This window comes from Ascidiella aspersa, chromosome 6, assembly GCF_963924565.1.
Source record: "Ascidiella aspersa chromosome 6, kaAscAspe10.2, whole genome shotgun sequence".
NCBI classification, from domain to species: domain Eukaryota; kingdom Metazoa; phylum Chordata; class Ascidiacea; order Phlebobranchia; family Ascidiidae; genus Ascidiella; species Ascidiella aspersa.
Window position 1 is genome coordinate 19,778,616 of NC_139452.1, and position 27,497 is coordinate 19,806,112.

The following is a 27,497-nucleotide window of genomic DNA, read 5'->3' on the forward strand; positions in this document are numbered from 1 at the left end:
AAATGGAGAGAGCTTGAAATGCGCTTATAGCAGGGGTGTCCAACTTAAACATGTCGGCGTGCCAATTTTTATCTTCTAACTACTTTCCGTGCCAAAGTTTAGTAACTAATTTCTAATAACAAGAGCTCTATTTTTTACAAATAGCAAAAACTTTGATTTGCATATAATAAAACATTTATATGTTTTGTCAAGCAAACCATTCATAATTGACCCAAACTGCTTTTTTGCAGACGTTTGTTTTCAGCCAAACTAGGACGATTGGCCTTATGCTTTGTAGTAGCAGAGTGCGCAGTGCTGCATCTAAGTATACGTCGGGTATAGCTGCTTTGGCTTCTTCACACCACGCTATATAATTTTGTGAATGCTAGCCAGGGGCGGATTAAGGTGAGGGCTGATGGGGTTGCAGCCATGGGCGCCCCCACGGAGGGGCAAGGGGGGCACTTGCCCCCCCCCCCTGGAATTTTAAAATACAATTATTAGTATAATTTGTAAGTGTAATATGTATTACTTATAAAGGTTAAAAATATTATCCATTATCCATTGCCCCCAGTGGCGTTTTCAGGAGGAGCGGAAGTTCTTACCCCCCTTTCTTGATATTTTTATCAAAAAGGGATATTATCGTTTTTTGTTCAAAAAAAATTGTATTTTGTTTCAACAATAAATTGTATTTAGTGCTCCGGTTGCGCCTGCATAGTATCTGCACTAGTTTTGGCATCCACTTTATATAATAAGCATAACCACATTTCATGCTCTACTTCCAAGGAATATAGGCCTACGATGTTTCGTGATTAATATGCTCATTGCGCTTTGTCCCGATTCACAAACCATGTGTTTAAAAACGGGATAGGGGTTCAATAACAAAATTTAATACAATCGGGTATGTTAATTGCATATGTCCAAAACAAAGTATTTGCTGAAACTTTTGATTATGTTACTTTAAACAAGTTTAAAGAAATGCGGTGTGCTGCATCCGCTGTCATAATTAAAAAGTAACTCCTTATATCTGTAAACCACATTGCCCAAGTTAAGTAACAAAAGTTGACCTTTTGAAAAACCACCCGTTGTAATGCACACGCTCGCTTTTTATATGCTCATTTCGCTGAATCGCGCTTAACAAACAATTTAAAAAACTAGCCCTTTTTTGTGCTAATGAGAATTACGTTTTTACAGCTTGCTGCGCTAACACTGTAAGCTGTATGGTCACGGTTTTAAAACTTATCGTGATTGCTTAAATCAAGTTATTTCGTTGGCGTTACATTACTAAATACGGTTACAACAAGCTTATCTTAGACTGCAAGTGCACCCGCTTCATTTGATACCGTTAAAAACAACGAGTTATTTTGTGTATATTTTTAAGGGGACCGTGACGTAATTTTTTGAAAAAAGTTTGAGAACCACTGCTCTAAGACCACGTTACAGCTTGTACTTGAGCTGACTTGGCACACTGCTCGGCGCAGATGTTTTCTGCGGGGCCCCTGACTGCAGCCTCGGGCCACCCCAACAAATGGGCCCACCGCAACAACTTACCACCCAATGTTATCTTTGTAACAAAATTATATTCCAGAGATATCACCACATCTTATGTATTTTGAGGCCATCAGACCGTAAGCTTGTAACTTCAGTGCGTATTGGCTACTTCACGTTTTAAGCTGCTATGCGAAAGCAATGCTAAAACAAACCACAAAAAGCTACGTCACATTGCTACAATACCTGAAAATGCTGAATGTTTCGAATAATAATTGCGGTGTTCTGTCAGCATGTCAAAACAGGCCTAACATCAAGCCTTAGTAGGCCACGTTCAGACAATTTTATTATGCAGAGGAATGTTACAAAAAACATGTTAGAAAGCGATCTTAGTATTAAAATTAGACTGATATTCACATTTCATGCTAAATTACACTAAGAGATGAATAACTACAAAAGTGGTTGGGAAAAGCAAAAATCTAGAAAAGAGACAGCAGAAAAAATGAAAAAAGTTTTTGCAGAATCGAAGAACTTTAAATAAAAATATTAAGTTCAATAATGATATAAGCCTACTATCTGATTTGAGTCTTTTTTACTTTAATACTGCCAAGTGGAAAACATCTAGATATTGATTTTTTTTACTTCGGAGGCATATATTACCAACTATAAACTCAAACGGCATTGTACTAAGTCTTAGATTCGTATTAGCTTCTTTCGTTTCTGGCGGAACTATAGATACCACGTATAAACGTATAATTAAAAAAGTGCTGACACCTTGCTTCAGGCTACCCAGATGATCTATAAAACATACATTATTTTTCTGCACTGCTAAAAGAACACCATTTCAACGTCGAAAGTAGCAAAGAAGCTTAAATGTTTAGATGTATTTAGTAAAATGAGTTCATGTAGGCCTATTTCCTAAAGCAGTGGTCTTCAACCTTTTTAACAAACGACCCCAATTTGAATAAAATAAAATCAGAATTTACATTGCGACCCCATTCTGTGTCAGATACGAAAAATATTTTATTTAATGCTGGAAAATAACACGATCGAATATGCGTAATTTATACACAATTCCAGAGAAGTGTGGCTACAGATGTGCATCAAAATGATTGCCTTTAGTAAGTTTTAGTTAACATATAAATTTGAATTTACCAAACTAACGACCACAAAAAAAATAATTTGTTTTAAAAGTAAATTGCATTCAGTGCGATGTTTGCACCTGCATAGTGTTTACAAGTTTTTGCAAACGCGGCTCCACTTTGCATCTGCATAACCGCGTGTCATGTTCTACTTTCAAGATATTTCGTTTTTAATATTATGCTCATTGCGCTGAATCAGGCTTCACAAAGACATTAGGTTGAAAACGGAATGAGTATTTCAATAACTTATTAAACAGAGGGTTACGTTGATAGCATCACGATAAAGTTATCAATAGCTTTGCATTATCTGAAGCTAGAAAACAGGTTAATTAAATCTTTTTGATAAGTGAATTAATCAATGTTATTGTAAAGTGGTTGGAACAATAGGTAAAGTGGTTGGAACAATAAACAGAATAAAAATAGACCAATAGGCCTCTGAGTTACATACAGTCCCAGGTCAATGAAAACCCTAACCCGGCCCTGATGCTAACAGTCTCCACTAAAGTATAATGTTATAGTTGTCGTAATTGCCGCGATTGTTTTATATCAGTGGTCGGCAAACGGCCCAAATGGGCCGCATAGGCCGTTTTTAGTGGGCCTCGAGTTACTTTCAAACAGCTTCGTGTTACAATGTAATGGGCCGCGTGATAAATTGGCTCAGCTTGGAAAGGCCCACGTGCCAAATGTGGTCCTGAGAGCCTAAAGAACTATGTTTTTTGCCAACTTCAACTACCGTATGTAATTCAAGTTTTTTTCGCGCTTCGCGCGTATATTTGTCGTTTTCTAGCATGTTTTGCATCAGGGTGGTCCAAGGTTGACAACATCGCGGGCCACAATATTTCTTGCATGTTCTTTGCGGGCCACAAACATAAGGTTACATCCGTGTGAGGGCGTGAAATGTTTAAAAATCGACGTCACAAATAATTGGCCAAGGCATTTAAGTTTCACAAACTTGCTACTATTGTCGAACTTGTGCGCAATGAAATCGTAGGGTATGAGACTGTGGAAAATGGTGCGCGCCAAGCGCGAAAATTTTTGCGTATTTGACAATACTTTTCAGTTAGAAGACAGCTTTTTATAAGCGTACAATGTTCACGGAAACAAAAAAAGTAAGAGAGATGTCGCATACCACACAATCGCCAAATACAAAGACGTTTTCGTTTTGCGCAAAAAGGTATTAACCAGATCAATTTAGCTGAAATTTCATCTTGTAATGGGTCAGCGCGTTAGGGTAAAGTCACAGTGAAAACCACATTTTTAGAAAAGTTTCGTATAAGACGCACTGCGGCTCAAACCGGTCATTAGTTATAACACATACCAAAATTAGGCGTCCGTGCTACTCCCTGTTGCGAATTTGGTGAGCGATAGGAATCTGGTTTATTTCATGGTATAACTGGAAAAATGTAATCATGACCAAACAATTGCAGTATTCTTACTGTTCGTTTGTCACTTAGATTTCTTTGAGTAAACAGTCAACGGAACGCATTTCAATAATTCACAGTGCTCGCGGGCCACGAAAAATGATGTCGCGGGCCACATGTGGCCCACGGGCCTGGGTTTGGACCACCCTGTTTTACATTATGTTATGCCAGTGTTTTGGGCATAATTAACCGCCCTGTAATATTTCAACTTAAAATGATATATCCTGCTTCTTTTTTGTGATACTTCTTTGTGACCTCACGTTTTAAAGTAACTTTGTAACGTCACGATATGACGTAACTTTATGATGTCATTTATGACATTTTTTTTTTTCCAAAAAAATTCTGGATCCAAGACTGCTCGATTGTTTATGGTGGTTTAATCAAACGTGACCGGGTTTCATCGAAAGTCGAACACTTTCCTTACCACGATTATTTTTTACATTACTTCATATTTTTGAACATTGACACCTGATTGAGCTCGAGAGTGAAACTTTTAACTCATGTGTTACTACTTCTTTGTGTCCTTTGAATTGCAGTAAAAATATTGGAACTTTTGTTTAAAATTTATGACTGAAAAAATTATAATGTTGCAGGAAGAATCACAAGTATCTGAAATCTTGCTGAAGTCCTTCCTCGCCCATTATCATTGTACAAGGTAAACATTATTGATGAAACATTATCTACTATTTACACAAAGTCACAAACGGATATTTTGTTACCCAACTTTTCTAAAATAACAAAAAGATATATCCAAGATGTTGTTTTTTTAGGTTATCAACTGGGGTTTCTTATCATGTGGCAATAGAGGTACTGTTTGTGGGTTTGGTCATTTCAAGAGCTGCATATGGTCTACTGGTTTTTAGTTTGCAATTTCCGAAACCTGAGAGATTAACCATGGAATTCATTCAAAGGTATTGAGCTTGTTAACCAGTGTATTGGCAAATGCTTGTAGTAAGGTAGTTATCTTTCCAATTTTATACATGATTATGTTACACAGACAGAAACAAATGTAGTCGGACTTTGATATAATGACATGGAAAATAGCCGGTTCCACTAGTATGAAATTACGGTACTGGCATGTTGAGGATTGCTGCTGTGATTGTTTGTATTATTTGAAATAATACCAGTGTTGTTTTTTTAGATAATTTTCCGGTTTGGATGTTTCAGACGGAAAGAAAAAAAGACATAATTTTTGCGATTCACTCGAAAATTGAACCTTTGTAATAAACATTGCCTTAATTTGCATTGTTTTTCATTGTACAATTTTAAATGTAATTTAAATTCTTTATTATGCCATATTCACCAGATAAATTAATACTAGGATCTGGATTATTTTTTACTAGGTACCCGTAGTCTATGCCTAGGAAAACGTTGTATGTGTTTGCTACGAGCAAGTTAATATTTACTGAGTTGCAGTTAAAGTTTACATGGTTGGGGTAATTATCAAGGATTCGAGGTAATAGTTTACATATGTTGTGTAAATATATACAGGAAGACAGTAAAGAGTTACTAGCATTTGGTATTTTCAAAACCCAATAACACACTAAAAGGTTACAATTTGTTGCTAAATGCAAATGGTGAAATAGTTTAAGTTTGCCTATAAAAAAACATTGAATTTTTATAACAGAATATGCAATAAAATAGAATTGTCGTTCACAATATATTGATTTAACACCTTTGAGAACAAGATACCGGGCATTTGTTCAAAGATGACTGATTCACATTCTTTTAAACAACTAACTATTTGTAATGGTATTGTATTGTCTGGCTCGCCCCGCGTCATAAAACACTTACGACTGCAATGAAGCTGCCGTTTGATAACAAAAGTGACGACTCCAGTTTTTTGTGTCTATTCGAGATTCGTACCCACTCAGCTCGAAGTGCGTCTTTATGTGCAACTACCTATCTTTGCGAAGTTAGATTTTCTAAGATAGCGTGCATCTGGCGTCACCTGCGAAAGTTTGATTTTCTGATCTGTGAACCGAAGCGTTCTTTGGCGAATAAAATAGTGTAACGTAAACCAACTCTGTAGTCGACGAATCGTAAATATGCCACTGTTCCATAACGTACTGCAGGGTTTCCAAATCTGTGGTCCGCGACGATTGCACAGGTGGTCCGTGGCGATATGACAAGAAATTAAAAAGTTACACATATATATTGTACAGCAGGGGTCGACAACCTACGGCCCGTGAGCCGGATCCGGCCCGCGAATGTAATTTATCCTACAAACTAGACATCCATTTTTTTTGTCCATTTTTCATACTTTTCGACTATTTTAACTATGTAACTGCGAAAACTGTTCGCGCTTTGCGTTAACGATCTTTATACATCAGGCATCACGTTATGATGCTGTCATTTGAACTAGATTAGCGGTTCTTGCGCTGTGGAAGACTGACTGCCAAGTGCGTAGCGTTCAAACGGATAACGTGTTCAAAAATATTGGACATACATTTTTTATTTTTTATTTTTGAAATGTAATAAAACCTTGCAAGAAATTTGAAAGAAATGCCGGTATACCCCCCAAAAAATCGCGCTCGCTTCGCTCGCCAGGTGCGCCCGGACTTAAATACAGTATGTAAACAAACACTGAACTAGCTTAACTATTAAGGTTATCGCGTTTTCTCAAAGTGGTTTTATTACACTTTTCAATATGAATAACGACGTGTGAAATTTTGAACCTAACATAGGCCTATGCTTTTTGTCCCGCTTTGCGTCAACACGTTATTGCCTCCTTAAAAGTAACTAAACACGTTTTTAAGTGCAAAAACATAACCGAAGCCCGCCTGATTAACAGTTTTTCTAACATTTTAATAACACAATTCTTAGTTAACATTTTGTGCGGCCCGCAAAGACCATTCTGAGTTTGGTTTTAACCCGCGACTAGAAAAAGTTTGCCGACCCCTGTTGTACAGTATGTGTACTCTTTCAAAAACAATTAATTTCCGCAGTTATTCACAACTTATTGATTTCGAAAGCTTTTGCTATCCAGTATCGTAAATCTTACTTGTTGCACTTTGAATGTCGTCCGCCACTTCTTGGCCCATTACAGCTTTACTTTCCACAGTTAACAGGTGCAACACAAACACGGAACTGACAAAGAACAAGCCTCGTGGTATCTGCTTTGAACTCTATCGGAAGTCATATCACAGAGCAAACGCCAAGAAAGTGATTCAAATAATACTTTTTCAGTTACGCTTTAATGATAACTAAAGTGGCCTTACAAAAAAGGCCGTATATCTACACATACAAAGTTTTTGAGTAAAATAAATACAATTTTTTTCTCAAATAAACCTAATTGTTCTACGCAAATAAATTAGGAGAATCTGAAACCATGTGTTACATGACCTGGTGAATTGACATGAATCACTCTGGCGGCGATTTTATAAATCCAAAATGTGGACTTTTTCAGGCCAGATGAGCCGAAACTTAAAGGGGCGAGTGTGTGTTAAGATTTATTTTTGATTTAAGAAACATTCCTCTGTTCGGAAAGTTGTTTTTGTTTTTAACCTGCGACACACTAACCAGGTTAAAATATTTCCGCGGCACATTCACTAAACATGGGTTGTTGTCAACTTTCACAGCAGCCGAAATCGAAGGTAAGTTGCAGCATGATATGAGCCAAAAGCCCAAAAAATACTTCTGTCTACTAAAAATACCGACTATAATAAGTTGTATTCTCAATGAAAATAAATCATTAGCTTCAATAAAATGAGACGAGCGCGGCTTTAACAAGGGATTAAACCGCCGTGGATTGTCGGGACCATACTCGGTATTGTTGGATGAGGGCGATAATGAACTCTCGCTCATTATGCGAGATGCTTTATCTCCTCCATGCTCGTTTAGGTCTTATTCAGGCGATTTTGATTTTATGCTGTACTGGACATTACTGCGTATTTGGCTGTATTATGTCGTTGGTCTTAACACTATGGTTTTATAGATTATTCTGCTCTAGGTATTGTTGCAAATACTGACACTCGCTCTCTACAAATGTTTTTTTATGTCATTAATTTGACTTGAAGTAGACTTGTTTAAACAACTTGGGCAACTGATGACTTAAGGGCTCTGCACACCAGACGCGGTTGACGGTGACGGCTGGCGATAAACGGCGGCAACGGTTTATAACTTATGTGTACGGCTCATAACTTATGTGTCCATGGATATTTGCGCTGTGGGACGCTTATAGCCAAATAAAGTGGGTCAGTGTGCTTGGTAGACAGACAGTGTGCTTGACAGGAGTATATTAAACCCAACCCCAGCTCTTGGACTTGGCTCGTTGTATTTTGTCAAAGACTTGAATGGCACTTAAGTTAATTCAAAATGACGTGTTTACAACACTGGAAATAAATACAAAGTTGGCAAGCCGAGAATTTGCCGCGAAAAAGTTCCTACAGCTACTAGTATAATCGAAAAAACTGGGATACAAAATGGAAGCCGGTTCATTACGTGTTGTAACCAACTTGTAAACAGTATGCACAAACGATAATAACGTACCGCGTAACATCTAATAATAACCACTAACCAGTAACCAGATCACTTTTTTGTCGCAAAACTATTCGAATCGAAGGTACTTTTGTCTATTAAGTGGTTAAAATTACATATCTTTGTATGTGGATCTTGTCCATTGCTAACCTGTCTAACCACTACGTTCGACAAACAATTTGTCGAAAATATTGAAATGTCACCATTTAATTGTTTTTCTGGCACCCTGCTATACTTTGTTGGATTATATTCTGTTCAGACATTCCGGTTTAAGTTCCTTGGAATCTCTCACTGTATTTAACACTGTGCAAAGGCACCGGACGTGGGTATGCAGAGCATTTTTAGACACCCTAAAATTCTTGCAGGGCGCCTTTGAGTTACACTCGTTATTAGTGTGCAAATTTTACTGAAAAAATTATAATATAGATATGCAGATAGTTGGCGCTGGTCTAGAATCCTACCACAGTTCTAAAATCAACGCACAAAATTTTAGTTAGGGTGCGGGTTAGCGTTTGGGTGTGGGTGGGTCAAGTATTATTATATTCTTTGTTTAATAATAATGCTTGACCCACCTTAACCCAAACACTAACCCTAACCCAAATGGTGTTTCGTTGTGGTAGGATTCTAGACCAGCGCCAGATAGTTTTATTATTTAGGTTCACTAAAATAACGTGAGAAACTTACAGCATGCCGAAGTCTCTGTTAGCAAATCTATAAACCAAAGTGTTCGCCAGTTTAAATTATCCTGCATGCAACCTTTTAACAAGCTGGAAACGAAGCCGTCCGCATATTTTTTTAGGTATTTTTCCCATGCGAATGCAATTTTTTTGCCTCTAGCACAGTGGTTCTCAACCTTTTTGTTCTCGCGACCCCCCTTAAGTTTTCGATAACTAGCGGGACCCCCCAATTATAGTGTATGATTAATAAACCTGAGTAAATGAAAACAACATTTAAAAAAAAAAATTTTTTTAATATTTTTCAATTAACGTTGTTAAAGTTGGTATAAACAAAGTTTGTAGGCCTCGTGAGCCCGTGGTTTCACTTCATCCCACAATGTTTCAAATCAATTCGGTCAAATTAGGACAGAAAGCTTACTGTCCTAATGGTTTGCAAACCGTCGGACACAGCAGTTAAATTAGAACAATTTATTGTTTTTGGTTCAAATTTTAGGCTTTCTGGCAATCCGGGTTTGAGCGTCTATTCATTTTTATTAGACATCGTTTGACTGAAGCTAGGCTTGATTCATTAATTGAAAAGTGTAATGGTGACATCATAAACGCGACAGGTTCACTGCAGCAAAAGCCGCACAAAGACAAATGTTAGACCGGCGGTTCTTTTGCTCCTTCTATACTGCTAAACTGTCAGTTCATATTGCCTAATTCTTATGATTATTTCCTTAATGAAATTGTACATGGCGACCCCCCAGACAGCCCTTCATGGCGACCCCCAGGTTGAGAACCACTGCTCTAGCAAGTAATTTGTTTACGCATAGGTATTTAGCATTTTAAGGGGATTTTCCACTCTAAAGGTGCCATTTACATACCATGGCATTATTAACCATCAAAGTTTTGCCAACCTTGTGTATCCTAATGCATTTAACCGCCTTCTTATTATTTTCATTAGTCCAATTTTCAATTTTTTTCAATTGTCATTTAAAAATTATTTTATTAAGCCGCGCAGAGACATTTTAAGTTTGGCTTTGGCACGCGTCTAGAAATAAGTTGCCAAACCCCGATTAAACATTTGTGGCTTAATCTGCATCAACCTAAATTATCTGAGCCTGAAATAGACAAAATTGTCAACCTGTTTTTTCTCACTTTGTTATGCCGTATAACAAACTGCTTTGTGTGATGTAAGGTTAATCTATAACAGGGTGGTCCAAGGTTGACTGCATCGCGGGCCACAATTTTTATTGCATATTTTTTGCGGGCCACATAAAGTAGGCTACATTTGTGCCAGGAGCGGATCAACGATTTCCGTTTGGCCAGGGCACAAAAATGGCGTCACAAAGTAACTTTGAAAGACATATAAGCTCAAGAAACCTGCTGCTATCATCAAAGTTGTGAATGAAATTGAATGTTATGAGACTGGGGAAAATGGTGCGCGCGACAATACTGTCGAGCAGGGTGATATATTTTATCGTACATTAATGTTAAAACGCAAAAATAACTTATAAGTTTGTAAAACATCACTTTAGAAAGTTCCATAGGATGCACTGCGGCTTCTCTCAAACCGGTATAACACATAACAAAAATTAAGCGTTCTTGCCACACCCTGGATCCGAATTTGGTGAGCGATAGGAAACTGTTTTTTACATGGTATACTCGGAAAAATGTAATCATAACCAAACAATTGCAGTGTGCTATTCGTTGGTTAGCTTTTTTTAAATAAACCATCAACAGTACACATTGCAATAATTCGACAGTGCTTCGCAGGCCATGCACATTGGTGTTGCGGGCCACATGTGGGGTGGGTTTGGACCACCCTAATCTATAAGCTGTAAAATCGGTTTTCCAAGTAGATCCACTGTTATTACCAATCGATTTGTTGGTAATTATTACTGATATTAGGCATTTTGCATTGAACTAAAAAAATACCCTGAAATTTTTAAAGTTTGGCGCCATGACGCTGTGCATCACTTTACGTTAGCTTCTGGTAGTTTTTGACAAATTCTTTCTGCTGTACACTGTTTAGTTGTTCCTGTAAACCTTTTGTTACTTACAGTTGTAATTGGTTTCACGAGAAAAGTTTTTTTTCAGACATAAGACTGCCACCTGATGGTGTTAAATGAATTAAAAAACAAAAAAACTCTATGTTATTCGGTTCTCTAGCGAACCTGTTCACAAATATGCAAACAGTACCAGCATAATTGTACAAAGCACAAAAAATAGTTGTTTGGATTAAATTGGCATAAAACCTAACAAACGTATTTGTGGAGAGCTAGCAAATAATGAGTTCTATGGTAAATTAGTTTTGTTGAAAATGGCGTGGAATAAAAATGCAATGATGTTGTTTTCTTTTGGTCTAAATAGCTGTGTAGGTAAATTAATAGGCTGTTTTATGTCCTTGTTAAAACGTCTCAAAATCTGTTAAAGTTGTTTGAGTGTATGAAACAGTTGCAAAAAACTTTGGAACAAGCAAACATTATTTCACCGAAATAACCATGGTCAACAGTAATTAAATATAAAAATCTGTTCCTGGCTACTATGGAAGAGTTGGTCCATGATTTAGCTTCAGCTTTGGAAGAATCTGAACAAATCAAAGTTGATGTAGAGGAAGAAAGTCCAGTTGAAGAGGATCATTATCGTAAACGAAGAATAAGGAAACGACGGCCAACATGTTTATCTACTGCTCCCAACAACGTTGTTTTGCTTTGTGGTAATGGCCCAACCATGTATCGGGGCTCAGACAAAAACCTTCCAAGTGGTTCAGACACAGAAAATGGATTTGTTTTGCCCTCAACAGTCCGAAAACACCGACGGAAGAAGATTAAACACATGGAAATCGATTGCAGATGTGATAAAAAGGGCATGAAAAATTTGGATAAAAAAACAATGGAAGTTGAAAGTACAAACACTTTAGAGGACAAGCTACCCATTGAAGAAGAAAGTGGGTTGAGTGCAAGTGAAGATTCTAATGATGAAGACATTGATGGACAGGTATGAGTTATCTTTTTATTGAAAGGAGTTTTATTTATCTTGTTTAGTTTAAATTAAGGACTTATAATCAATTTAAATTTACTAAAGGGTATATGTTAGGGATGTTCAAAGTAGAATCCCAAGGTATTCTAGAATAATAGGCTTCGAATCTAGAATAACGAATCCAGAATAGCGAATCCTAGTATATTTTTATTAAATTATTTAACCTCGATTTTGTTTGGGGAAGAGATTAATCTTAATCTACCCTACAGGGCCCACAATCACAGCAATAAATCGCCCAAACAATTTTCTAACATGTGTACATTATAATAAAAAAAATCTCCAATATGTTTAACATTCTTAACAACTGTGATTTGAAGCAGTTGTGTTAACTGTAATATGTCAACTGTCCAGATTGTTGCTAAAACTTTTATTTTTGCCAATAGTGAGTACAATGCAACACTGCACACAGAAGTCTTAAGCAATTCGGTCCTGTTTTTTCAAGCATTGTTGGGTCTTAGGGTTTATTTTTTTACTAACGAGATCTGTTATGCGGTCAAATAATGTACTGCAAAGAATACAAAGTTACTATTGACAATTCGTGACAAGTACACTGTGCATAACTGCATAACCTCGCTGAATATTGGCCTAAAGTTAACCTTAAGTAACCCTATAGCGCATTTTGTGGGTGGCCAGCACGTTTTACAACGTAATATTACTTTTGCAACTTAACGCATTTAGGGCAATTGCGAACTCCACACCAGACATTACACGTTGATCGCTCGCCCAATAATGCTTGATTGACACTTAATTATTTAACGAACGTTATCGCGAGACGCGGTAATTGGTCGCCCGAAAAAACGCTGACATTGCACTACGAGGTTACATTTAAAGCAAGCACTGTAAATTGGTCGCCGCAGCGACAGGCCAACTTACCACGCACGTTTGTGCAATTAGGGCAACAATCCGTGGCATATCGGTTCCAATTACCCCAAATAAACGGCAGAATTGGATTCGAATCCCATCTGGATATTGTACTTTGAATATCCCTAGTATATGTGTACCCCAGCAAGCCAAGAAAATGGCCAAGACTTCCTGAGGCTATTTACCCTAGAACAAAGTTATTCAAATGGATTAAAAGTAATCATGAAATTAATACCAACACCGAATAGCCCGTATGCTAGTCGGACTCTTAATCAATTCAAAGTCACTAAAGATTGCAGGCATTCTAGAGAAAACCAGGCAACTGAGTTTGTTGTTAATGTTAGTTATGTTGCTAATTAGTGGTTACGTTTTTCAGCAAGATCATTAAAAACTTTATTTTGTCAAAATTGGTTAAGGGGTAAAAAAGTTATGTCATTTTAAAATCTGTGGTAGTTTATGCTCGGTTAACCATGAAATTCATTGATTTTCAGCTATATCAACTTCAACATCTTGTATCTTTGTGATGGATTGAAGTTTGTGTTTGAAATGAAGTTTATTTAAAAGATAATAATTTAAGGTCCTATTGGTTAGATTTTTATGACATTTGAGGCTGAAGGTCAGAGGTCATGTAGAGGTTAAATATTTATCTTTTTTGAAGTCAGTGAAGCGGAACCCAATTTAGAAGCGAATATCTTAAAAGCATTGACTTAAATTTTTTTGTGTAAGGTGTCTATGGAGAGCTAATTCCAAGTTCTTTCATTTTCACCAGGTTTCATTACTATTTCAAGGGATACCACTGTCATATGAGCTGTGTAACATGACCGTCTAAAAAATAGCATTTTGGTTCGAATTACAAATTTATTTCAATACAAAGTCTGAATTACAACATTTTTTTAACTACTAAACTGTGACATTTGTTTTTAAATAAATTTATTTTCACAATATATATTTTATTCTTAAAATTTTTATGGAAAGTATACTCCAAATACTTTTTTTTAAACATGGGTGGATAAAGTGCATTATTTCATGTTTTTTTTATTTCAGATTCATTACAAATTGATTACAAATAAAAATTTCTGTAGTTTTGTGAATTGTTTATCTAAAGTTGTCGAAAAAGTACTCATCCAGTTATTAACAATCCAGTTAATGAAGAGTTTAGTGCTTGCAGTGTTGGTTTACACACTAATGAGGATTCTGACTGCCATAAACTAGCTACGGTAAAAGAATGTGGGTGTTTTCTATTTGCTGAACTACCTAAAAAAGATAAATCGTTGCTATTAATAAGAGCAAACTTATTATAAGAAGAAAATTTGATGGATAAAATTTGCTTGTATCACCATGCTTTATTCTTAAACACAAGATACAACTCCTTTAATGTAGACAGTATTAACCTCTTCTGTTCATATACTTTAGTTGCACTTGCAACACTAACTTTGTCGCTAATTCCGGGCATTATACATGTGTTGTCATTGCCACAGTAAAAATTAAGCACAGCTTCTTTGTTTCCTGCTTGCATTGGTTTTCCTTTTTAGGCTTTTGGTGTACTACAGACTTAAGTAAATTTTAAAAGATTCCTTGCTGTACGAACCATATTTTCTGGCACTCCAAAAAATTCTGATACTTTTTTTCTAGACCAAGATTCTTGAGAAAAGGTCAGAATTGAACTTTTGCTGAGTAGGATTCTTCTGTAACCAGTTTGGTTTGAATTTTGTCCATTATTTTGTCAAAATCTTTGCCTTTTTCATATTTACAATAATTTCTGCATTCTCTTCTCTATTAGTAGTTTCCAAGCGGGAAGTTTAAGAGCAGTTGAAAACTCTTCTTCAAATCTTGATAAATAGAGTCCAATTTCCTTTTTCCATATGCAATCTTGTTGGATGATGGTAGGCTATGAAGTTTTAATGGGATTGACCAATCACATTGTCGCTAATTCCGGGCATTATAAAACATATGGGTTAAATAGGTTGGTTGCTTTGACATGGAATTACCCTTAAATCTCTTTGTAAGACAAATCACGATATTGCATGTTTTAGTGATTGATGTTTCCTGGGTAAGTCAGTGATAGTCCTTAAAGCAGTGGTTCTCAACCGGGGTGCCGCAGCACTCTAGGGTGCCATGTTTAACGCTCAAGGGTGCAGAGAGATATTTTAAATTCTTAAAGATTCCAGTTTGTGCTCTATTGTTAAGCTTCTTGATAACATTTTTTTGCGTACAATAAATGTGCCAAAAATTAAAATGTTTTTTCAACCTTGTTTCACAGTTAATGTGCTATTTCAACCTCGTTAACTATTTATAATCTCTGTAAGGCGCAGCAAGCCCAAAAAGGTTGTGAAACACTGCCTTAACTCGTGAACTGAAGTAAAATTAGAAAGAAAGTAAATTAGAAGAATCAAAGATCTTGCTCCACTGTGGGCGTACTCACATAGTAGTTAATAGAGATCAACCGATATAACTTTTTTGGACTAATACAGATACACGATGTTTTTTCATATAACTAAAATGTTTCAAACTTGGATTAATTGAAATTAAAATCCAAATAATGTTTTAGTTTATATACCTTTTTTAACTATTAAACTATTATTTTGCACATTTGGCGTTTGGCGTGATGCTAAAACCCAATTTTGTTTTAATCAAAAAATGGGTAAGCTATTTGTTGTACAGGAAAAATCATATCTCTTTTTCGTACTAAAATATCGGCCTACATTTACCTATCAGGGTTGGGCTTAAGCACTCGCGCGCTTGCCAATCCGAATGTAATTTGCTCCGGGTGAGTGCTGATTGACACCCACTCGCCCGACTGGCGTGTAGCGTCAGCGAGAATTTTAATTAGTCGGTGTAAGAGAACCTGTGTTAAGCACCACTACTTAGCGAAATATTACTTAGCGTCATTTATTTCCGTCAACAGTAACACAGGAATACATTCAACACTGCATAAACAATAAGGTTAATCGAAGTCATGTTTAAAGCTCGTAGTAAAGACTCTCTGTCCCGTTGTGTGAGCGTAATAAAGACTCTTTGTCCCGTGTTAAAAAATCGTTTACCGGCAAACAATCAAAGGCGTCTTTGCTGCAGTGGCAAATATTTATAAGGTTTATCGTTTAACTTGAACATTGTTAATTTTTAAATGTTTAACCCAGTCGTTGACGCCTTCGGAAAAGTTTATTGGACTTGCGATGTACCCAGGATAAGAATTCTACTTTTTTTGTATTTATTTAATTTTGTATTAGGAAGTTTAGAGCAGTTGCTGCAGTTTTTGGTAACAATAAGTTTCAATGCAAATGTCTTATAATAATATTTGTAAGCAGTGTTTTTTTTTATGCTTTGAGACCGAAACGGTCCACTGAACACTACTATATTTTGAAATATCACCTACTTGTTTGACTACAGCTGAGAATTAGTAATTAGTCCATGTAAGTATGTTGTTGCGATCTCTTAATGTTCATAGCGGTCAACCAAGCCAAAACCCAAATAACTGTCTGTGAAAATTTTATATCACAATTATGTTAAGATAAAAATCGAAACCTTTGCGAACGTCCTTGGAAAATTGAAACGACCCATTATAGGGCGTTGTGCAGCTCAAAACCTCTGGTACATATGGCAGTAAATTTTTCGAATAAATGGTTTAGTTGTAAATTTACAATTATTTTGTCATCATTTTGTTGTTCAACCAGTAACTATAGTGTTAGGTAAAATGTTGTGTTTTGTTTCTGGCATGAATGCGTTAAAATGCCCTTCAAGCACAGAAAAACCAAAATACGAAAAAAATAAAGCGCAATGATTTTTAGAAAAATGGAAAACAGGCAGGCCGAGGCTACTAAATTGTCAGTGTTCTTTTTTTCACTAAAGACTGTAAAAAATATTTTGCGTCAAACTGCTTTATGGGTGATTAAAAGAAATGTCGGTATACCCCCAAAAAATAGCGCTTGCTTTGCTCGCCAGCTGTGCCCAGACGTAAAATGGTTAGCAAACACTGACCACCATTAAACTTATCGCTTTTCTTCAAAGTACTTCTATTACACTTTTCTTAAGTATTTTGGATGACGACGCGTGGATTCGAATTTTAATCCAAACAAACGCTCTTTTTACGCTTGGCGCCAAAAAATTACTGCCTCTTTAAATGTAATCTAGAACACATCTTTAAGTGCAAAAAAATCCGAGGCCCGTCTAATTCACTGTTGTTCTACCATTTAAATAACAATTCTTTGTTAATATTTTGTGCGGCCTACAGAGACCTTTCTGAGTTTGATTTTGGCCCGCGACTGAAAAAAGGTTGCTGACCCCTGTCCTAACACCACATGTCTAGTGTGTAATTGACACAACTTATTTTATCTTAACTGCAGCTTGTATTTTAGCTGACCTGTCACACTGCTCCGCGCAGATGTTGCGCTAATCGTGGCATAATCACACCCAGGGAAAAACGATCTTCGTTTAGCATAGCAGGTGGCGAAAGATGTGCTTGTAATTTAGGGTGGTCGATTACATTGAACTTAAAAAACTGCGCTGCTGATAGTAGAAACACAATTCTACCAAAATCATTCACATTTCACGGTCTTGGTTTAGTTTTTCACTGATTGCTCACAAAGCAGTTTTGACGCACTTGTGCGATTTGCGTCTAACGTAAATTACTTGTGTCTTGATTATTTTTTATGACGTCATTACAATCACTATTCATGACGTTATACATGTCTCTATTTTATGATGGCATTATGCATTATTTTCAGACAGAAAATAGGGGAACTCCTGGTTGGAAATTAGGATTTTCACTGTGACTTTTGGCTAAACGCCCTGACCCTTTCCAAGATGCAATTTAAACCAAATCGAAGTGATAAAACAAAAACCTTTTCCTTTTTTGTGTAAAAAAAAACCTTTTTGCGCAAAACGATAACGGCTTTGTACTTGAGCGATTGTGTAGTATGCAACATTTCTCTTAAAATTTTAGTAAGATACGCACACGGTTTACGCGAACATTTTACGCTTAAAAATGCAGTCTTCTAAATTAATTTTTTTGTTAAATACGCAAATTTTTCGCGCTTCGCTCGCACCATTTTTCATGTAGCCTACTTTATGTGGCCCGCAAAGAATATGCAATATATATTGTGGCCCGCGATGCAGTCAACCTTGGACCACCCTGGTTTAAACCATGCAAAATTCAGGTAGATTTGGCAAATTAATGCACTGATTGCAGGTGTATTTGATTTACATTGCCGGTGCAATGCCAGTGGTGTTTAACAGTTTCAATTATACAGGTAAATGCTCTTTTTAACCTGGGCAATGTTGGGTATTTTGTCTAGTATTTGTATCAATATATAGCAATTGGCAAAAACGGAAGAGCTTTTAAATTCATTCAGATCACATGCTTGTATCCAAAATTTTAGAATGTTGTGACATATTAGTAGGTGTAAATGCATTTTTCAGGACAAGCATACAAATTATGTGAACTGACTTTTAGGTAATTTTTTAACTTAGAAAATATTTTAACTGTTAGTAATGTTTATTAACTGTTTAATAGGATGGTGATGATGAAATGACAGACTTTTATAATGAATCTGGAGGTTCTGTTTGTGGAATCCCAAGCATAATTCCCTGGTGGGACGATGGAGTAGATAATGACTCAAAGCTTAAAAGCATTATAAGCAATGCTATTCCTTACCTGTCGGAAGCTGGACAAAGAGGTAATAAATATGGCTTAAAAATGACTTAACTTTTGTTTTGCATATAATTAGTTAAGATTGTCCTCAGATTTTTGGTATAACAGTCGTCAGCAATTGTATATAATCAAGAAAAAAGATAAAACATGAACCTACTTGGTTTTACAATCTTAATTATTTTTTATTATCTTTTTAGAAATTGGTTATTGTTACTTATAAGCAGTCATGCATTCTATTGTTTTATCTCAGCACGTTGCTTCTAATCATGCAATGTACCACTGTTGGCAAATATGAACACATGCTGGCTTGTATTTTATAGAATAAAATAATTAATCTTCCTAACACTTTATCTTGGCATTGTATTGCACACATTGGATTCTAACTCCTATCTTGCTTATTATAAAGGTTTTCATGCCAGAATTAATAGACTTCCTGGAATGGCTGCAAGATCAATACGAAGAAACAGAAGAAGACACAAAATAAAGGTAATTCCTAAAATTACAAATCTTGTTTAATAGCATGTTTAACTTCGATTGCTTGCATCTGGGGCAGCAATATTGTCTGAATATCGTCACAGGCCAAACAGAGGCATGATTACTAAAAAACATTAACATTCAAGATTATACCTCAACAGTTTAAACACATTTGTTATTAGTTGATAAGTTATCATTGATATAACACTCTTATTTTTGGCATGAGTTTAGACGACACTGTTTTTTTCTGTATGGAAATCAGATAAAAACAACAATCACTTAGACCTGTATAACTTTTTTGCTTTCAATGAAAATTTAAATAGAGTTTTGCAATATGTCATTTAACTTTTGTGTAGCTCTATCGAAACTTAGGCAACCATGTAACTTGTTCTAATTAGATATATTACTCAGTTGTAGGAGTATAAGAATCCAAAAACGGGGTTTCCTGATTTTTTAAATTAGGGATTTCCCCCCATTTTCGATCTGACATTAATGACTTACAATGTTATAAAATCATGATGGACATCATGAAATAGGAAACAAATTCGATCAGCAACACCAAGTTTCTTTTTTTGGCACATCATAATTATTATGTGGTCTGAAACAACTTTTTGTTGTTTTTGTTTAAATTAGTAATTAGTGCAGCACTTTTGACAAGGAAAAATTACAGAGTAGGAACATTACATTTTTACAACTGTTAGAGAGACTTTAGGGGCGCAAAAGTGTAATTTTTTGTTAATTTTGGTATTATGAGCTTTCGACAGTGTTGTAATGACTTAATTCATTGTTTTTAAATCACCTGACTTAACTTGCACTTAAGTCATTTTGTCAAATAACCTGAAGTTACGTAAAGTGTTTTCATTAAAATATTTTTTAATAATACTGGGTTATTTATCTAAATGTTGGCACAAAAAACAACTTTCTTGCTATATGTTGCGTTTTTGTCATTGTTTTAGTTAGGATATTCATTATACATGGACAAGTTTACCAATTCTAGTAGTTTTACGTTTATTGACTTACCTGACTTGACTGAGCAATTGATGAGTTTGCCTGGGACTTATAGAGATCTGTTGGAAGAATAGTATAACTATACAAACAGCTAGGATAATTATCCTCTGCGCTATGAAAATAGCTGAGAATATAGCGCTTTAAATTGTCTAACAGACAACTACGGCACTTTTTCCTTATCCTAACAGCTAAGAATAAATAGCCTTTACTCACAAACAAGCTCCTATTATTAAACAGCTCATTAGTTGGTAAAACATGTCTGGTTAAAGCGATTTTCACCAGAGAATGGCCTTAACATGTAGAGAAGATTACATAATGGCCAAGAATGGGACAGCTTCTCTTCGTTGTCATTTTGCAACTTTTTAGGTTTAGACAACCGTTTTATATTTGTTTGTGAAAAGTTCAACTAATGGTTTAAGTAGAACGTTCAGTGATTAAGTATCCTGAATCTTCATAACTAGGGCGATCTTTTTTTACCTAAAGAATGAGAAATTTTGACCAATAAAATTAAAATTTTAACAAATTTTGACCTTAAAATGATTTATTTTAACAAAATTCGAACCTTTTAGGAATACCAATAAATATAAATCGCTCTTCTGGTGTAAACGAAGTATAAACCGACGTTCCGCCACGAAAAGGCATCCCGGTCAGCTCTGGCAGAGCATGCGGTTGAACTCCGACACGGAATTGATTGGGATAACTGTAAAATTATTAGACTGGGAACCGCACTATTACAAAAGACGGTTCATTGAATCATTCCGGATTGACAAATCTCCTAACACCATGAATAAAAAGGATTCATGGTATCCTGCAATCTACTCGTCGTTGTAGCTATACGCAATAGCTGATAAACGCCCGTTGTCCGACGGCGCAGTTCTGCACCAGATGACTCCGGCGCGTCACAGCTTATCGCATACTTCAGCGACGTCTAGAATTATTAATTTTAATCTATTTATATTTATTGATATGTTGCCTGGTGGAGCTAACTCTACTTTTAAGAATACATTGATTTAAAGAATGCATTGTTGTATAAAGTATCACATTAGTGTCCTGGCATCACCAGTCACTTGCTTTTAATGTTTTACTGACAAGTGACAACAGGTGAAAAAAATCTCTTATTTTTATGGGTTTGTAACGCAAATCTTTAAAAATGCTTAGTTGATATTTGTAGCATATCAAAGCAACATATAACCTAAAAATACAAAGTCGCTGGTTGTTATTGAGTAAACAGTTACTCAATAGCCACCATATTAAATACAATGTAAAAAGAATTGCTAAAAATTAAGAAGACCTAGCATATTAACAAAATAGTAAATTGGATACAAGTCAACCGCCACTGAAAAAAAAAAATACGGTTTGATACATTTGCCCAAATCCTAATGCTATAACCTAATATAACAAAAACCAGGCTTGCGTGGTTAATTCTACTTGCTTACATATGTAGTATATTGCCCTAATAAAAATATAAAACAGTTACAGTGTTGTTAGCTGTAATTTAAAACTAATTTTTTATGACTTTTTATTTGAATGACCATTTCTCAAAGCTCATTGTAGTTTTTGTGCATTTTGTAAATGAGTTTGCCAGCAGTATCGCTTTTTTGTGGTCAACATCCCTATTATTATATTATTAGGGTACATACACACATAGGCGCTGAACTTTCAAAATCCCAGGGCGTTTTTTGAACCAGCCCTTAAAAATTGGGTTCCCGAAATTTCAGCTAAGGGAATTCCCCTATTTTCCGTCTGACGTTAATGAAGAATGACGTCATGAAATAGTGACGGGAATGACGTCATAAATATATAACCAGACACAGCCAATTAACGTCCAGCAAAGTAAACCATTAAGACACAAAGCGAACTCGTGCTTTGAAACAGCTTAGTGTGCAATCGTTAACTTCAGACGAAAAACTAAACCAAGACGGTGAAAACGTGTGATTGATCTTGATAGAATCATGTTTCGACTATCAGCAGCGCAGTTTCCCAAGTTTTATGTACGGGACCACGCTAAATTACAAGCACGTCTTTCGCCACCTGCAAAAAGATCGTTTTTCCCGGTGTTATTATGCCACGATTTGCGCAACATTTTTGCGGTAGCTATCATTACATAAAAAAGGCGATTTTAAACAGTCACAGTTAGACCACCTTATCAAGAGAATCTGCGTTAGTTAAAAAAATTCCGTTGTTACACCAAGCGGGAAAAGTACCCTAACTCGACGTTATTAGACAGGAAAAGGGAAAAGGCTCGACTTAGGGTTTTCAATGGTCGAATACATTTTTGCTGATCAACGAACCTGAATAAATAACGAAAGGCGAAAGAGAAAAAACATCCTGCGTTTACCACACAAGAAACGAAAACGGCGTTTTGCGTTTGATTTTGGTTTCGCATTAGCAAGACGCGTGACTAGGGATGTTCAAAGTAGAATCCCAAGGTATTCTAGAATAATAGGTTTCGAATCTAGAATAACGAATCCAGAATAATGAATCCTAGTATATTTTTATTAAATTATCTAACCTTGGTTTTGTTTGGGGAAGAGATTAATCTTAATCTACCCCACAGGGCCTACAATCACAGCAATAAAACGCCAAACAATTTTCTAACATGTGTACATTATAATAGAAAATTCTCCCATATGTTTAACATTCTTAACAACTGTCAGTTGAAGCAGTTCTGTAAACTGTATTATGTCAACTGTCCAGGTTGTTGCCAAAACTTATATTTTTGCCAATAGTGAGTACAATGCAACACTGCACACAGAACTCTTTAGCAATTCAGTCCTGTTTTTTAAAGCATAGTTGGGTTTTAGTGCTTCTTTTTTGACTAACATGATCTGTTATGTAGTCAAATAATGTACTGCAAAGAATACAAAGTTACTATTGACATAACGAATTCTTGACAATTACACTGTGCATAACTGCATAACCTCGCTGATATTGGCCTAAAGTTGACCTTGAGTAACCCTATAGCGCATTTTGCAGACGGCCAGCACGTTTTACAACGTAATATTACTTTTGCAACTTAACGCATTTAGGGCAATTGCGAACTCCACACCAGACACACGTTAGTCGCTCGCCCAATAATGCTTGATTAACACTTAATTATTAGACGAACGTTATCGCGGGACGCGGTAATTGGTCGCCCGAAAAAACGCTGACACTGCACTACCAGGTTACATTTAAAGCAAGCACTATAAATTGGTCGCCGCAGCGACAGGCCAACTTACCACACGCGTTTGTACAATTAGGCGCAACAATCGGCGGTAAAACATTAAATTATATCGGTTCCAATTACCCGAAATAAACGGCAGAATTGGATTCGAATCCCATCTGGATTCGAATCCAAGGATTCAATATTCTACTTTGAACATCCCTACGCGTGACCCAATTACACTGAAAACATTTCCGCTTTAGACAGTGAGTTAAACCCTGACAAAAACGAACAAACAAACGATAATATCACTTGCGAAAAGGGGGGGGGTCCGGACCCCTAGCCCGGCCCTCAATACGCCACCGCTCATTACCAACAAAACGTAGCAGGTCTCGCTAACCGATTTTGCGATGCCGTATATTATGTTTAAAACAACCGTTATGTCTCCTGTAATTTCGTCAGAATTAATTGTACTTAAAGCTAATGCGTGCTTTGTCCTGTATTAAAATGATGATGGACGAAGGTTAGTGCCAATCTACTTTGAGCAGTGTTCGTAACTTATTATCAGCCATAGCATACGCGCAGAAGCTGCTAGCGAAGCGAGGGCGAATTTTTTGGGCTATACCGATATTAAAAGTTAAAGGGACTTGTGCGAGAGGAATCGGCGTTATTGAGGATTTTTATATGTGTTTGGCGTCTAAAAGCTTTTGTTCGGAATACTACGCTTATTTATCGATTTGAGTGACAAAACGTCTCAGCATATTAAACATTTAGGAATTGTGACGCTAGACGAGGCACTGTGTTATACGGCGTTTAAAAGTTACGCAAGAAATCCAGGGCGTCAAAAAACGCTCTGCACACCCACGTTCGGCGCCTATGCATACACAACATGGTTTTACTATGTTACCATCAAAGTTGTTGCGGTGTAGATAGTTACTTCAGACTGCTAGGATTTTTTAACTTACCAACTAAACATATTTTTATTTAGAAAACAATAGAAAAGAATGGAAGTGCCTCGGAAAGAACAGAGTAAGTGCTTATTTTTATGGCTGCAATTTTGTGTTCATAAAAATATTATGTTAACTTTTTTTTTTGGTGTGTTAACATATTTTGCAAGCATTTAATTTACCTAATCAGCAAGAATTTCCTAACATATTAGGACTTCTGAAATATCATTTAAGTTAAAAATCTTAATTTTGTGGTTTGTGTGGCAGTTTTCTACGAGCAAAACCAGTTAACACACTCTTATGTAAAAATATATTTTAAATTTTAGTTAAGGCTAAATTAGAATAAGCTTCTTGAAAGATTTTTACCCTAAACAACTATTTTTCATTTATTTATTTTTCTAACTTTATTATTTGCTTTAGGCTGAAGATTTTCAAGAGAAGAAAAACTGAAAATATGGCTGAAGACATGCACGAACTGAAAGGTAATTATTATGGCTAGCACATCAGTTAATATCTCATTGGACTTGGCACATCTTAGGGTGTCATTCTATTGGAAGTAACAGAAAATGCAGCAGGTTGAAGAACGGAACATGCTACGATCGGTTACTCCAGCAACCAGTAACCGATCAGGATATTATTGAAAGGGAAGAACTTTAGCTAGATCAGGGTTTCTTAAACTTTTAGAACAGCCCCCCCTTTACAAATTACCCATCTCTTCGAATAATATGTTTCCTAGCCAAAAAGCCTAAAAAAGTTAAGTCCAATGAAACCATGCAAAAAATCATTTATTTGGGTTAAAAAGGCCTAATCAAAAAATACATAACGCATTGGGCACAAACTGTTTTTTTTTATATTCGTGCATAATGTGCACGGCACGTTTAGGGTGAAATATTTTTTTTAAAACGAACAAAAACACAGTAGAATGGGAAAAAGTCTGCACACAGCACAAAAAAGTGTTTATATGGTAAACGGGAGATAAAGATGCAGTTTGGGAATTGTCTGATCTGGTGTGCCTCCCGTCCTTTGTTCTGAACCTAAAATACCCATACCTTATTTATGTATTTCGTTTTCTTTACAATGAAGTCACACTAATAAAGGTGACTGAGTGCATCTTCTACGTGAAATTGCTGAAAAGGGCTGGTTTTTTCAAAGTCGAAATTGGTTAATAAACTTGGGCAAAGTGGTTTGCAGATATAAGAATAAGGCTTTGTATTCCTAATTATGACAGCGGATGCAGCAAAACGCATTTCATATAACTCGTTTAAACTAAAATACTCCAAGGTTTAATCAAATATTTACTTTTGGACTTTGATGCAATCTCGCACCCGGCTCTGTCTAATTTTGTTATTAAACTACTTATTCCGTTTTCAACCACATGGCTTTGTGAAGCTGAATTCAGCGCAATGAGCGTATTTAAAACGAAAGATTGTAATCGCTTGGAAGTAGAGCAATACATGCGGTTCTGCTTAAAAGACCTGAGGTTATGCGAAGTGGAGCTGGGTTTGCTGAAATTAGTGGATATACGCAGACGCGCAACCATCGCACTAAATGCAGTTAATAGTTGAACCTAATTGAAATTTTTGTGTTTGTTCGTGTGCTTAATTCAATATAAAATGTTAACTAAAACTTCGTAAAGGCAATTATTTGGTGCACATGTGAGTTTTTGTTTATTAACCAAGTAGAAACATCATAAATTGCATAGAACATAAAATAGAAAAAATTTGTTCCTTTGAACAAATACTCTATTTTTGGCAGATGTTGAAATATCTTCAGTTCACCTTCCCATACCTGACACCAATGCTGGTCATAAAATGCTGCTTAGCATGGGATGGAAGCCTGGTGAAGGTCTTGGTCGCAACAAACAAGGAATACAAAATCCTATATCATCTACGAAACGAAACAAACGCGTTGGATTAGGTCTATAATGTTTGTCTTCATTTTAAGTTTGTTTCTTCTCTACATTTTGTGATCAAAGAGGTTTTATTTTTTATACTACATTTTATTATGTTTATGATTCGTATGTATCGCAATCTTTCAATTCCTTTTAAATTGCAATTAAAAGGAGCTGCATTTTTAAGCATTTTAACAGGTGTCAGTTATGTACTGGCGTAGGGAGCGAAATATGCCTGAAAACCATAAACTTCGGGAGGCAATTTTAGCTATACTTGCCTGTATGATTGCATGTATCATAAATATGTGATATTTTGTTTGGTTCAATATTTAGGGGTGCACTCTTTTTAAACCTCTAAATTCATTTTTGCTGACTCTATTTAAATAAAAGTTATCGACTAATTTTTATTTCTGTGTTTAGCTGAATGGGCCTGGAAAGGTCAGAAAATAAACTTATTTTGCAAACGAAAACGTTATGACTAGGGCGAATATTTTTTGACCAAAAAAATAGGAAATTTTGACCTGAAAAATTAAAATTTTGACAAATTTTGACCTGAAAATAATTTATTTTGACAAAATTTTGACCTGTTAGAAATACATTGATTTAAATAACCTAGACGTCGTTAATCACGCGTTCTTTATACTGTATATTGCTCTAATAAAGATATAATACGGTTAAAATGACTTTGAACTTATATCAAAACTAATTTTTTTTGGATAAAATGAAAGATACATTTCAAAATAACCGAACGACCAATTTCAAAAAGCTGACTTTAGTTTTTTATTTATTTTGTAAGCGATTTATGTGCAATTTTATTCGATTTCGACTTAAAAAATTTTGACCTAACGTGTAAATTTTAACTTTTTTTGACAAGTCAAAAAATATTCGCCCTCGTTATGACTTGGGTACTAAGGATTTTGTGCAATCCCAAAAAAGTTACTTACAAACAATATATTTGGTTAAACCGAAAAATGGGATGTAGCAGATACGATATTAACATCAGTATTATTTAAAGTTATTGGTGGAATATTAAGTACTGTGTTTTGATGCTAAACACTGGTTTCACATTTGGTATTTTAGTGTTCGCCGAAATAAACCGTTAAGCTATCGATACACCTAGCCATTTAGCTTCTCGCCTATTTGACCCTTAACTATAATTTGAATAGCAAACAACGAAAACAAGCTGCAAGATGCAAATATTCGGGTAAATAAGGCAGAATACATTAAAAACTATTTATAAAAAAACGCTCTAGTTCTAGTAAATAGTTTTCCCTAATCGACTTCGGTCAAGTCGCGTAAAAACAACATTACAAGAGA

The 27,497-nt window shown here is 35.8% G+C and overlaps 1 protein-coding gene across 1 annotated transcript; it reads left to right on the top strand.

Moving 5' to 3' along the window:
- Positions 1-11,542: 11,542 nt before the first annotated feature.
- On the top strand, positions 11,543-26,657 carry LOC146140638 (G patch domain-containing protein 2-like). Its single transcript, XM_083392136.1, has 6 exons — positions 11,543-12,165; positions 18,578-18,740; positions 19,122-19,201; positions 24,331-24,371; positions 24,710-24,771; positions 26,045-26,657. The coding sequence occupies exons 1-6, from the start codon at positions 11,713-11,715 to the stop codon at positions 26,212-26,214; spliced, it is 969 nt and encodes a 322-aa protein (XP_083248262.1). The 5' UTR covers positions 11,543-11,712; the 3' UTR covers positions 26,215-26,657.
- The last annotated feature ends 840 nt before the right edge of the window (positions 26,658-27,497 follow it).